Raw genomic sequence first — 15,214 nt, 5'->3', positions numbered from 1 at the left:
GCCTTAATTAAGGTGTGTTTATGAATGTGCTTTTCTCATGTGTTATCCTTTCTTGATTTTCATTCAAGTCATTGATTGGCATTTAGAAGTGATACACATAAGGAAGAGAATTTATGGATGTCAACTTCTTTATTATGAGTATCACAATATTTCAGAGTATATACATGTACTTACCCGTACTCCTTCGTCAGATGAACAATCGCCTGATGAAGGAGTAAGTATACTAGCCACATTAAGAAACTGTGCACGGAGAAAATATAGATATAAGGGCACACCGTCCATATATGAAATATAGGTTTGAACACAGCAATTATTGGAGACATTCAAACGCTCATGCACGTGCTATGCGATATGATGTCATTGATGGGGGCCTTTGGATGTGCAATGTGTTACTGCACGTGCATCATGTGCAGCCGTCCACAGCATGTGCAACTCAAAATTCGCCGTCACTTTGGAAAGCATGATCTGTGGTCATTCAAAAATTCAAAACTTCTCAGGCGCAGACATAAGCATATCACAAGCAAATCATGCCAAGATTGACAGCTGCACAGCGTCATGAAGCCATTGGAATGATCCGAGCGGGAATGAGGCAACAACAGGTGGCAACACATTTCCAATGCCATCATTACACGATATCATCTTTGGTGAGGCGTTATCAGAACACAAATGACGTTGCCGACCACCCACGTTCAGGACGCCCCCGAGTAATGACACCAAGACAGGACAGATGGATTTGAGTTACACATCTCCGACTCAGGTAACAAACGGCAGTAACGATGTCCCAGACAATTCCTGGACTGCGCCGTATCCATCCCAACACTGTCAGGAATCGTTTACGTCAGTACGGGATTCGACCATGACGCCCTGCCATACGTCCCATCCTGACACACCGTCATCAAGTCAACCGTCTAGGATGGTGTCGAAATCATGTTCGCCAACCTCGAATATGGTGGAGAAATGTTGTCTTTACAGATGAATCGAGGTTTAACATTTCCCACAGTGACGGGCGCCAACGTGTCTACCAGCGTTTGGGAGAACGTTATGCACGCAACTGTATTGTGGAAAGGAATTGTTTTGGAGGTGGCTCTGTGATGATTTGGGTTGGGATAACAGCACGACACCGAACCCCTTTGGTGGTTGTTCAGGGCAATCTCACCGGTGTTGGCTGCAGAGATCAGATTCTGAGGCCTGTGGTCATTCCTTTCCTGCAACGTCATGGCCCGGGATTGACATTTCAACAGGACAACGCTCGTCCTCACACGGCTAGGGTCGCAATGGATTTCCTTCACCATAACAATGTCATGTTACTGCCATGGCCTGCAATTTCTCCAGATCTCTCCTCAATAGAGGATGTGAGTGATGAAATGGAGCGCCGTCTGCGTCGTCTTCCACATCCTCCCTATAACGTCCGTGACTTGGCACAGGATTTGAGGAGGATATGGCAGGCCATTCCCCAGGCCTTCCATCCCCATTTGGTGGACTCCATGCGTCGCCGATGCACTGCTGTGATTCACGCACAGGGTGGTCATACCCGTTATTGACTTTGTCACTTTGTCGTATGACCCCCTACTCCATTTTGATCTTCTGACGTCATCGTAACAGATGTTGTTCAGGTCCCGTTGACATTTTCTTATGGTCCGATCATTCAGCTGCTACAGCGTCTGCATCATTTTGTTCTTGCTGTGTTGTATTTCAGTCCAGAATATATTTTCTCCGTGCACAGTTTCTTTAAGTGCCTAGTATATATACTTCGAAACGTGTTCCTCATAATAAAGAAGTTGACATCCATAAATTCTCTTCATTTGATTTTCATTGTTTCACAAAAATGCTTTTAAATGTTGTGGTGATGAATATATTTGTTATGTGAAAAACTGCCACTTGATAAAAACCAAGTTCATTATTTTGTGTTATTGACCCCTTTTTGATCTGAACCTCATTAGAAACGAAAAAAAAGCAAGGAAGAACAAATTGCGGTATGTTTTGACTGTTTGTTCCCAATTGCACCTTTAATATCTTCACAATGTCCTGCAATGTTGGATTGTTGTCCGACACCAGAGCACACTTCATTGTATTAGTATCATGTATTGTCATAAGATGTATTGAGAAAATCCTTAATCACGTCAGATTTACTGCCTTGTCTGTCACACATTTTATCATGTCTTTTGTTATATTTCCACAAAGGAAAAAATATTAATTCCTTCACACTTTGTGTATCCTTGTATTCACATGTATGTATTCGCATCTTGTAATTAATGTTGATTCACTTTAAATGTATATTTTTTCCTTGTCCTTTGAGGCAAAATAAGCTAAAGTAGAATCTAGTAAAAACTGTTGCAACATATAGTATTATCACCATAAACTCATAGATTTGTTTCTTTTTCTTTTATTTGACCTTCCCTCCCCACATCACTACCCTAACTACCTCATCCCTTGCCCCACCCTATATGTCCTTAATTTCCCGCCACCCTCACAGATGATGAGTCCTGAGCGGCGTGTCCGGGTAAGTGCAGGTGGTGTCGCAGTAGACAGTAGCTAGTGCTGCCTCTTGTAACCACCAGGCCAAGTTGCTGTCCTCTATTTATCCCTGAAGACTAATCCCAATATTCACATATTATCATCCTGTATCACAAAGACTTTGCTAACACACCTTTACCATATTGACTGCAGTTGAATTTCCTCCAATCTCTGACTGTCACTCCCATCATATCATTGTTAAAAAAAGGAGCTAAAATTCAAAATATCTCAGAAGTTTTAATTCATCAGGGTTTTACCTTATCTTACAAAACTGTGGTTCTATGGGTCCCCAAAGGGTTAATTTCAAGGGTGCTTAAACAAAATATGGTGGTCCTGTAAAGTAATGAAATGTTGTGGTGTACTATCAGATTTGATAATTACTTCAATTAGAGGACCTTTGTATTTCTTGTCAAGAACTTAGTACAATGAATATTGTTGTGCATCCCTTGGGACGCAACATATTCCTTTTTCTGCATCCATTCTATACATTTGGGCGTACTGGATGCACATTTCTGCGTCACGTAAAACCCTGATTCATTATTCTATTCACATTTCTGTATACGCCCTTTAAAGAAATCAGATTACATTGAATTCATGGTTCTGAAATTTGAATAGAATGCTGAATTATAAATTATTTTGTGTATGTGAAGCTGTTGGACATACTTTAATTAGAAACTTATGTATAGTGTCTTTTAACTCTCTGTCCTGGTCATGGCATTTAGAACAAAAAGTAAAAGGCATATTACAAAAATGAATGAGTTTGAACAGCATGTTCATTTCATAAGAAAGAAACCCAAACATGTACTATATAGCGATGAAATATTGTTGATATAAAAGTTGTGAGTATACAGTCATGAGTCTGCCCAGTACCAGAGTGTACCCACGCATATCTTCACTGTTCCACCATGTACATACACACTTGTGTGAGTTGTTATATGTGCACATGGTTTTTTTGGCGTGTTTTCACACAAACTGCACATCTGTCTCGAACCTTTACACAGCGGTATCTACTGGTACAATAACTTATGTACTATTTTAATAAGATAAGTTAAATGACAGTTTTCATGCTGATATGACATTTTTCATTTGACCAATGTGATGATAGAATAAATTACTTATTATGTTGTAAGTTGAGTACCCTGATTAAATAGCTTGTAAGAACAGAAATACCACAGGGGTAGTTTAATAACTAATTTGTATGTAGCCAGCAGGGCTTGCTCCTTTTAAAAGATACTGGCCATCTAAACACATGAACAAGACAAACTTAGTCAGTGGAGGAGGCCATGGAGTGGCAGAACCTGAGGCAGTTTAGTACTCCTCTCCCCAGAATGTTTTTTCTTGCACTCTGAGAATAAATCTTGGCTTCTATTTGCCTCATTTCATGGTGATTTATGAGCAAATAAAAAAGTTTTTGTCACAACATTACCAAACGGCGGCCGGCTGTCATTCTACCGAGATGGTCCAATTAAAAGAATAAAACATACAAGGAGAAGGGGTGAAATTTTGACTGGCCGGAAAAGCCATCTACTTTACGTTTCAGCAAGCCCTTTGTAATTTTAACTGGCCACAGGCCAACAGAACAGCAGTTAAATCAACAACTGAACTATGGGAGTTATATATGCTATATGGCTTATTGGAGTTCTGCAGTTCTGTTTTGATAAAGAATTTTCAATCAATGCACTCTCAATTTCTTTTCTCAGATTAAAAGTATCTTTTCTTGACTAAATATTATTTTGAAAATAGTATATCTAATCTTGCAACAGTACATGCTCCATTTCTTAGTAACTTGCTCTGTCACAAAGAATAATAATTCCAATCTGTGTAGCACCTGGTGTGTGTTGATAGATCTCGCTCATGTTGAGTATCTACCGATTCTTCTTTCATAACGCCAGTTGTCTGCTAATGTCAAGATTTAAGATGTTTTCTACACATGATCTGAATGTGTTTTCTCTAACCTTTGTCTAACAGTCTCGCTGTCAGGTTACAGTTGTATTAGATATGAATGCTACAAGCTTTATAATTCTCCCCTTCCCAAACCTAGATGAGCCGACTGATTAAAGAGTAATACTTGGCCAAGTGCCCATACCCAAGCGTAATCATGTTGGCGAGCTTCCAAGACCTACGGTATCTGATTATGCAATTAATTATTGATTGACTGGCTTAATCAGTCACGGTCCTCGCTGTAATGAGCTATTGCCTTTATATAACAGTATATATCATTCCTTCCTTAACAGTTATAAATATATCATTATTTGTATAACTGTATTATTTAATCTTTCCTTATTTGACAGTATATGCATACCATGTAACTTCAATACTTTAAAAAGATGATTTGTTATCATGAATTGCAAAGTGTTTGTTTTAATTGTTTTATTTAAATTTAAATGTTCCAGTCTCAAGATATTGTATCAAACAATGTAAATGTTAAGAAATTAGAACAAAACTTATCATGGATACATTTCTGAATTTAAATGATTATTTTAGGTTCGCGCTTGATAAAACCATTTTTTAGAATTTACAATGGAAAATGATGTAATGTAATTTAAGCTATCTGTTGTACAAAATCGAACAGATGGACCTATACCTGTTCATATGTTCATTCAACTATCTAATTAAACAAAGACAGGAGGAAGGGAAGGTTTCACATGTGCTGTGTTTGTAGCTAAACTACCAGTTTCTGCGTGGCTGTGTGGAGAGTGGCCCTATCACCCCCATGCAGAAGGAGTGGGACTCACACATACTCAGGATGGTGCCACAACACCTCCGACAGGATGCCGATCTCAAGGAATACCTCGCAGAGTTGTTTGAAGAAATCAGGAAAGACTACTATGGCAGTATGAAGAAGTCTATGGGTATGTTCACTCAAAAGTCTTGTGTGAAGACCAATGTGTTGGATTAATGTATATTTAAGTACAAAATCATACTTCTTAAGTCATTTGTAATTCCAGTTTTGATACTATCTTTATTTGCTGTAACATAGACACTGTCTGGAGGTAAAATACTGTGATGCCCTGTTGTTGTTTACAGTTCAGCATGTGCTGGTCAAGCCTGAAGTGAAGGGTCTTGAACTGGACTCTGCCGGACCTCCCCCAGCAGAACCACAGTAGGTCTTCTGCAGTCTTTATTGTCATGTATACTAGGATGAGTGACTGTAGGAAATAATCAAGAACTTAAAGTTACAGTAATTTGGATGATACGAACTAATCCTTCCATCCTGCTATAAATTTGTCAGTCATGGGTCTCTTGAAGCTCTGTTTAATATAATCAGGAGGAAAGAAAATTATACACAATATACCCATCCCTTTCTAAATGCTGATCACACATAATTGGACTTGAAATATCCGGAAATGTAAAGTTCATGTGTGGACAGAACTCCAACATTACTCGGTACGCTTTGGATTTGAAACTTTTAATTTGTTTGAATTTTTAAGGTAAACAATACACATAACATCTCTTATCTCAATTATTTACAGACTGCTGGAATATTGCTGTAAGCGGCATTGACCAGCTAACAAACAAAACACTCTATCCCTTGTCCATCAGTAATGAATGATATTCTCTAGTACTGTTAAAAGTATAAAGCACAACTGCTAATAAGGAATATTTGTCTCTCTAGGGGTCTTGATTTCTCACGGCCATGGCATGAAGATTACCTTGACAACCGGCAGACAATCCGCACCAACCTGCACCTTTTGCACCCGTCCATGCAGGTGGTGCTGAAGATGTGCCAGACCACACTGGGGAACATGATCCTCGTCGACATCTCGTCGTACAGGTAGGGCGCTGCAAATCTCACTTACAACGTTTCTCTTTAAGAATGAAACACTGAAGTGATAACAATCTTTTCAGGAACTCATATTTGTTGCTTATCCGGCATTACTCCTTAATGCATCTAGTGCCTACCTTACGACAAAGAAGACAGAGCTTCTTTATGGTCCTGGGTGAGAAAAAAGTGTTGTTTCCCTCTCAGGTCATGTGACAGATCGTGACATCACAACCAATTCACATTCTTGCTTGTCGCCCTACAAGGAATGTCTTGGTAATCTTTCTACCACACTAAATTTTGACTGAGATGGGTGATGTACATATTCCATTTCATATTATGTTCACTTTAATGTGTATTAATATGCAGGTATTTTCCATGTAAAATGACTTTGTCTTTTTCCCACTACGTGGCTCATTGTTTCTGCGTTACATTGTTTACCTCCATGTAGAGGTAGTAATTATTGTTTGCAATTCTCAGCTAGGTATTAACATTTCTTGTATATTTAAATACCATTAGCCTTTGGCGTTATATAGAGTTTCACGCTTGTATTTTGACTGCACCACAGTATGCACTCCAAACTTTAAATGTAATTTTTGCTCACCTCTTTACATCCACGGCTCCGAGACTAGGAGTGGTTTGTGGAAACGGTTATTCATTTCCGTATCCCATACGTCCACGACCAAGTCAGTCACAACACCATATCTCTATGGTTACGCACAGTCTTCCTGCAGACTAACAAGATTGCTAACCTTGAACCTTGATCCACCGAGAGCAAACAATCTTCACAAGATCAGAGCAGTAGCCTCAACCATGGCTTTACATAGCAACTGTGCTATTAGGGCAAATATGGAAGGATGTTTTTGGAGGTCTGACATGATTTTCGCCAGCAATTATCCTGGCGATGTGGCGCTGGAAGACATTGAAGGCATTCATAGTTTTGGCCCTCTGCTAGTAGCCCAGCAGGTAACCAACCCCCGACACAAATAATGAACTCTTCCTGTCCAGAACAAGTCTTACCCATCCCGCACAGTGCTGATTATGACACGCCTGTTAGTGGGAATTTTCAAGCCTTTTCAGCATTGGCTCGGTAACACAGTACGTAATGATTTTAGCTTACGCTAATCTTCCAATATACTGTATGTTTACTGTTCTGATTTTTTTGCCATATGGTTTCCTTGACAACTTGTCGTGTGAAGGGTTTTATAAGTTTTACCCATCGCTTTACCGTCAGATGCATTAAGGAGTAATGTAGGATAAGCAAAATATTTAGTAAAATCAAAATATTTTTTTACATTTGTATACTTATCTGCATTAGATTTGCCTCCCCACTATTGCTTCAGAAAAATCTTTTGTTAGCTCGGGTGATGAACAGTAATGTGAATTGGTTGTGACATCACGATCTGTCACGTCTCCTGCAAAAGTTGACTTGAGATATTTCCATCCATAATGATAAGGTGCATACTCTGGACGATGATTTACATCGCATTACAGGCTCTTCATGGACGACCACTCTGCGTATGTCCGATACCAGGCTCGCTTTTCTTGAGATGGAATTTTGGCAGACACTAAACTTTTTTGAAGCCCTTATCCTAATTGGCCTCTTCTGCTTTGTCATTGATCAGGATCTTACCGAGGACAATTAATCCAAATCGAATTGATCATTTTTGGAAAATGATGTCTTTTCATCAACCTCAAAGCGACCACTTGCGCAATCATCTCTGGGCGGCCTTGGCGGAGATAACCACCATCAGGTGCATAGGTTATCTCACCCTAATGGACTGAGATTACAAGGCATCTTCTGCGTCAGCCTTGGTGTGCATCCAATGTTATTTAATGGCGCCATCTCTGAAAACCATGCCCGTGTCTCCAGCTTTGCCCAGGATGAAATGGCAAAGGTCAAGACTGCATAGAGCCACATGGCAATTATCAAGCCTGCCGTCGCCAACACAAGTCCAGGGATGGTGACCATAGAGGCAGGTGTTGAAGCTCTGGCCACCCGATGCCTGGGATCTCACACCCCAAGTCATCCCATACATAGACACACCCATAGGTGGGAGAGTGGGCAGGTTTGGGGCCAAATGGACAATCTTCGGGATCCATTTGTCACCAACATCCTTCAGCAGGGGTGCCGCTTCTCACTCATAGCAGTAAAATCTAAATATTTTTTACATTTGGATACTTATCCTGCATTACTATTTCTAAAGGACCCTCCCTTGGCTTTGCTACCTCCCTGGGAAGTTCTTTCAGATGTCCGTTACTAGCAGTGATGTGATGGTGCATGACCTCGCCACTTCCCGTCACGTGGTAGCTATAGGAGGAAGGAAGCCACACAACTAGTGGGTACAACAACTTCTGTAGCCAGACTCGCGCAGCTCCGTCTCCTAAGTAAGAAAAACAGCAGTAGAAGCATTATTGTATTAATGCAGGATAAGTATCCAAGTGTAAAAAATATTTAGGTTTTACTAATGTCACCTGACTAACCACGGGTCCGGGTAGTCCTGTGGGTACCTGGGTCCTACTCAGGACCCACCCAACCCAAGTACCTGAGTTACCCATCCCAGTCTCTGTTCCTAGAATTCAGTTTTGAAACTGAAAAACATTCCAAATGGACAATTGTGATAGACCCAAATGAACCTTACTACTATTTCTGTGTTTCAGAGCAAATGGCCCAATGGAGTTTGAGAGCCTGAAGAACAATGTTATCTTAGACCTAGAGAAAGCAGAAGAGAGGCTCATGCACAGGTAAACACAGATGCCATGCGAACTGTTTGACTAGAGCTGATATCAATGTTACAAGAGGCACACTTTGAGAAAGATTGTGTGTGCACACACTAACCAAGGAATGATGTGGTCAAAAGCACAGTTGGCTGACACATAAGATGTCTGAAACAAGGATGAGGTGCACTCCGGTCCTCAGAACATGTCAGTCTGTCAGTATGAGTTGTATGAAGTACCACAGCATTATGTGTATAGTATTTTCTTGTACACTTGTATAGGTATATCTGTTACGCTGATGTATGTGCGATGAATGAGATGTGATCACAAGCCTGTGTGTATTACAGCTGGCACCCAGCTGTCATCAACGTCTTCACAGACAAGAACAACTTCACCAACATCAAACCAGAACTAATGGACTCCTTCTATGCCAATGTCGCCACACTTGTCTCAAACCAGGTCTGTCACCCTTATGGGTCAATTATCAACCAGTCTTATGCTCTTTTCTGAACTAAGGAGAAATTAACTTATTCAATTTCTTTCACAATTATTTCAGATTCATTTTCAGTCCTCTTGTCTCTGCATTATCTTTAGTAGTAGTGAAAGAAATTCTGTGAGACATTTGGATTAAGAGAGCAGCTAAATTGTTCATAAGTGGAGCATATGAACAGAAAAAAACACAGTCACTTTCACAAAAAGTCATTGTTACATGTAATAGTTTGTTGATCTGTGTGCATGATTAAGTTAGACTTTGTATATAAGATAGCACCCACAGCTGCTGACAGTGACAGAGAGAGTATGTGTTGTTTCAGCTGAAAGACCTGTTGGTGCGGACAATCGATGCCTTCGTTGATGTGTTTGAGCCAGAAAACCATCTGCTGTTACCAATTCTGAAGATGGAACTGACATTTGATGACCGCAAGATGCAGTTCTACCCACCCGTGGAGGATCTGGAGGAGACAGTTCTGTTTGTGGTCACTCAGATCACTAAGACCATGCAGCACGTGCCCACTGTCCAGTCCTGGCTGGCTGGTGGTAACACAGTCACTCACACCGACGTCAGTGTTGCTGACCACATCCTTAAGGCTGCCATCGAAAGACTGAAGGCAGCGGTCAAACGATACTTTCAGGCTCCTGAAGAGCATTTACAATCATTTGGTGAGTATACAGTAACTGTATTAGTATCATTTAGGTGTCTAAGCAAAACCAATCTCATTAAAATCTCAGATCTTAGTTCTCGTTACCACTAAGCAAATATCTGAGGACATTCCATTACAGATCACGTCAGAATGACCTTTCATCTGACCAATCAGACCTTATCATGAAAGTCACATTTGAAATTTTCTAATCATGCAACCTCATGGTTAACACGGAGTATTCCTAAAGACAGATACAGGCTGTACAACTGATTCCGTTATAATCATTGTGTCTCTCGCTTCAGTGGAGTAACATTTGAAACAGAAGAGACTTTCCATTCCCATTGGAAAATACTGCCATACAATCTAGGCCATCTATTTGACATTCCAGAATCTTCTTTTGTTCATTTTTCAAAATTTGAATCGAGACGTTTGTCAAAATAGTGTTCAAAGCATAGTGTGGAATGGAAGTTGCCTGTTTCAAAAAAAGCTGCTTCTTGATTGGCTAATATTTACTTCTTGTTGTCATTTCATTGGCCTGTCAAAGTTCCCAAAAGATAGTTTTGACGTGATCTGTCATGGGATGTCATCAGATCTTTGTGAAGTGGTAGGGAACACTATAGTCTGATTTTAATGAGATTGAAGCAAAACATATTAGAATCAGTCAAGTCCCTAAATATTCGTCCAGAAATGAAAAACAATTGGGCTTTTTTTAAAAGCAGAGACCAAGATGTCATGATTAAATTTCATTCTATTATCAATCAATGTCAATTACTGTGATGAGAGAATATGAGCCTCATTGCCCACAGTTTTGAATTATGAGGAGGAACCATTATGTGATGCATTTGTTGCATCTCCTCATTCGATGTGGTTGACTGGCAGTATTAGTATTGTGAAGTAAACTACTTTATGGATCACATGTAGGAAACATTAGTTCGCCGGTCTGGAAGAGTTCAGTCTTCTAAGAAGTGGTTCTAAAATGTCTGATGTAATCCAAATATGCAGCTTGTTGTTTATGATATGTGGGTTTTTTTCTACAAATGTCCTGAGGTATAATTGACATTTCAACTGTGCATATGTTTTTGAAGATTTTCAAGAATTATTCTTATATTCCTGTTATTACTATAAGTGAGAGGAGATTTTACCACCAGTAAGTATGAAGTCACACTTGGACAATGGAGACTGTCTCACTCTTTACTCTTAAGTATAGTCTTATACTATTTTCTGACAAACTGTTTGATTCCAAAACTGAAATAGGCTGAATGATGATGCATTCTACTCACCATATCTCTAGCATGAATATCACAACTCAGTCTTTATCTATAAACAATGGCCATGTTAATTGCTTGCCAGATTTCTGTTGTATCTTGGCCACGATGTTTATAATATTTCTCACTCAGTGCACATTTGTTTGCCAGACATGATAAATGGTTATGCCATAGTTATCAGATTTATGTACATGGGATGTTTTGTTGAATGTGGTGTATATTTCTATAAAATAGATGCTGTAATGTTAGAAAATTGTTATCATGGAATGATCAATTATTTGAGAGCACTTTATTTTCAAATGTGTTTTATTTTTTATAAGAATTTGCAATTCCTAGTTATGCATTCAGTAGAGCAACGAACTGAACAAGACTGATAGTTGACTGTGGTGGTGCCTCACGACTGTGTGATGGCCGTAGTCTCACTATATACCACAGTTCCCCGTCAGCAGTTGGTGTCTTGTGTATGGTAGTAATAGCCCATCAATAAAATACCAGTTTCAGTACACAGCTGTACACATCACGATGAAGATAGGTCATATTAAGCCTTTGAGTAAACTTTTAAAGCACTGTTAAACCCTCACTACAAATAAGGTTTTAAATATTATTTATGTATGTATAAAACACAATTGTATGTGCCATTTTATGGAATAACACAGGAGCCAACAATTGACATATTTCATACAGTTCTATCTGTCATTACTTGATATTCAACAGTTATAAGGCTATGTATGTAGTTACATGTATTTCAATTGGTTATATGAGAGGGTCACGTAGAGTGGATTTATCACAGCTCATGATTTGTCTTTAACTGTGGAAGGGAGTGTTAGTTAACAGTCTGCCCTATACGTGGAAGAGTTGACGTAAGGGTACTCGTGGTGTTGTTTCAGTTGACCGGTATGACTACATTGTGAATGGCACTGCTCTGAAAGAGATCCATGCCTACATGGCTGAGGAACACACGTTTGCTGAATACACAGAGGTGAGTGTCACCCACGTAGAACAGAGCAAGCAGGGTTGCCATTATATATGCCTCAGAGTGAGACTGACCAATCAGAGAGCAGAATTACTAACCCCACATGAGCATGCATACCGTCAGTAAAAATCCAAGATTTGAGACCATATACCGTCAGTAACAGCCATTTTGGAATTTCCAACACCCATCTCACATATTTCACATGGAAGTTCTGGTACTAAGATTTGTTATTTGACACTGTTTTGTGTTTTACTGTCATTAATTGTGATGTGCAAGGACATTAATCTGTTTTTAAGATCATGTTCGTGACTTTATTGATAAAGATTATAGTTAAAATTTTCAACAAGGTTTGGACTCTAAGGTTTGAAGAGTAGTCTCCCTTTGACCCTCAACATCCGTTGTGTCACGTTTTCATTTTGACATGACACGTGTGATATGGATACCAGAGAGTGAAAACTTTTCGGCATAATAAATTTGTTATGGTGCCTTTAGTTGCAGTATACAGTGTCATAACTAAAAACTTGTTGAAAAGTTTTACACCGTAACTACTAGTATACACTGGACAAGTTAAACACTTGGCGGGAATATATTTATGGGTACTTTTATATTGGTTGGAGTTATGGAGGGTTCTCACACTGATACGTAACATATTAATTGAGATAAGGTGGTATAGTGGGGTGAGGTGGGTACCCAGTAGGACATGATGGATATTAACTGTTGGTTCTGTTGTGTGAGGTAGATGAATACACCTCATTCCATATATATACATTCAATATATATATAGAGAGAGAATATTTAAGCATGTGTGTCATACTGGTTTTACAAAACTAGTGTCAGAATTTTTGTATATACCGAGCAAGAGTAATACATGAATTCTAACACAAGTTTTGTAAAATCAGTGAGACACACATGCAAGTGAAATAATTTCTTTATTACTCATTATCACTTCTTCTTTAAAATAATGCACTGGTCCCGACCACCATCTTAGAAAACCACAGTTGTCTCATGACATCTTCAGCTATATATATATGTAGTTTCTAGTGTGAAGCCATTCCAACTTACCTTACGTCACATTAAGATTTGAATAAGGTCAACAATGTTGTCCGGAGGACGTAAACAAAACACTGGTGCACATGTGAGTGATATTTGCACTAGTGCACATATTAGTTTTATGAAATTTGTTATTTCTAACCTTATGGATCATAATTATTGTGATTATTGCCATGATTATTAGGGTTATCATTATTGGATACCTCTGTGGACCGGTAAGTTTATCAGCACCCTATTTGTATTGTTTTTCCCATAGTGTTTATCAGACAATGTGTTGTTTTTAAGAAGCGTAAGAAAGATCCTGGTGTTATGTTTGCAGCAAATTGAGAAGTTCCGTAACCTGGCCAGTGAGATCATGGGACTTCCAAGCATCGAGCATTTCGCTATGATCCGCCTCGACTGTGAAGATCTGAAGCGGGGCTTGGCAGAAGCTGCTCGAGGATTGGCTGATGAGTTGTTGAGTCGTGTTTCTGCTGATCATCGGTCGGAGAATGAGAGGTAGATTTACTACATAGGTGTTAAAGTTGGTGTTTTTTATTAACTCTAAATGGTTGTTAGTGATTGTTGATCATGAACTAACATATGACATATATTGCCATACCCAGGATCTTAGTACCTTCAGGTGTTGTTTTTTATTCTGTCAATATGTGAAAGCTTACAGAAATAGCAAGCTCAATCCAATAAACACAAAAGATGATAGTAGAAAACACATAGATGGTGTCTGATAGGTAATTGATAATTTCCCTCAGTATCTGCAAGGAGTTCCATACTATGAAAGACCGAGCCCTGCGGCAGCCAGAGACCAGTGAGGATCTCATGGACATGGTGTCATTTGTGGAGAAGGCTCGCACAATGGGCATGATCAAACTCAATGAAAGGATCAAGGTGAGTGCTGCTGTCAAAAGCTCACAGGTGTCATATTTATGTAGCTACATTTATGTCACAATACCGCAGCGGGTCTTATTTCTAATGTTCAAAATGAAAACACCAATGCTTGTATGAAATTTCCATTAATATCACCTTGTATTACCACTTCAATTAGGAATTGTCTATCCTAAAAAAAGAAAATCCACCTAAAACACAATTTTGTTAACAGAAGAGCTGTGAGAGGTTTTGCTGAAGAAGTTGTTCCAACTGGTTGTGTGGCTAACCCTGTCACTCAGCTCAAGTGATGTGTGATAGTATAAGCCTCACAACCAGTTGGAACAACTTCTTCTTAAGAAAGACCTCTCACAGCTTTTCTTTTTGTCAAGAACAAGCAGTAAATGCATTGAGGAGTAATTCGGGATAAGTATTCTGATATTAAAAATATCTGGATTTGACGAGTACACCCTTTGTGATGTAGATGCGCTCAGAAACAACAAGGTGTATAAATGTCCACAACATATATAGCACATTCTTTATTATTTTCCATTCAGAGCTGCCTGTTTATGTTTGTGAGGTACAGAAATCAGATAATCTGCTGATTGGCTGAATAGAACTTCTCCTGAAGTGACCGCCTATGGAGTGTTTGTAGGATCTTAGCTTGGCTTTCAGATAGGCTGTTTGTGTATAGAAATTATTCCTATTCTATGTTATTGTTTCATGTGCTTTGTAACCATACAGGAATCTAAAGACCGCCTTGCGTATCTCATAGACGTGTTCATGTTTACGCCTGAAGATATTGAGCTCAACTGTGAGGTGCTTACCTGGCCAACAAGAATCAACCCTGTCTTTGATTCCAATGATGAGGTATGTTTCATATTGTTTTCATAGAAGACTCTAGGTAAACCTTGATTTCAGTACATGTGAT

General features: G+C 39.2%; 1 protein-coding gene across 3 annotated transcripts in view; it reads left to right on the top strand.

Moving 5' to 3' along the window:
* Positions 1 to 15,214, top strand: part of LOC139446048 (dynein axonemal heavy chain 12-like) — an 82,761-nt gene that overhangs the window by 2,826 nt on the left and 64,721 nt on the right. For 2 of the 3 annotated variants that reach the window (XM_071227315.1, XM_071227316.1), the window contains exons 4-14: positions 2,474 to 2,500; positions 5,177 to 5,366; positions 5,542 to 5,617; positions 6,131 to 6,289; positions 8,939 to 9,022; positions 9,343 to 9,454; positions 9,808 to 10,153; positions 12,287 to 12,378; positions 13,742 to 13,920; positions 14,172 to 14,307; positions 15,028 to 15,153. In XM_071227315.1, the coding sequence (XP_071083416.1) occupies positions 2,474 to 2,500; positions 5,177 to 5,366; positions 5,542 to 5,617; positions 6,131 to 6,289; positions 8,939 to 9,022; positions 9,343 to 9,454; positions 9,808 to 10,153; positions 12,287 to 12,378; positions 13,742 to 13,920; positions 14,172 to 14,307; positions 15,028 to 15,153 (1,527 nt within the window). Of the gene's footprint in view, positions 1 to 1,940; positions 1,974 to 2,473; positions 2,501 to 5,176; positions 5,367 to 5,541; positions 5,618 to 6,130; positions 6,290 to 8,938; positions 9,023 to 9,342; positions 9,455 to 9,807; positions 10,154 to 12,286; positions 12,379 to 13,741; positions 13,921 to 14,171; positions 14,308 to 15,027; positions 15,154 to 15,214 lie in introns of all 3 variants that reach the window. The other variant, XM_071227314.1, reaches the window with a different exon arrangement.

Source organism: Haliotis cracherodii, unplaced genomic scaffold (genome assembly GCF_022045235.1).
Source record: "Haliotis cracherodii isolate W230 unplaced genomic scaffold, xgHalCrac1.p SCAF_6, whole genome shotgun sequence".
Classification (NCBI taxonomy): domain Eukaryota; kingdom Metazoa; phylum Mollusca; class Gastropoda; order Lepetellida; family Haliotidae; genus Haliotis; species Haliotis cracherodii.
This window is presented reverse-complemented; position numbering and strand designations above follow the sequence as displayed.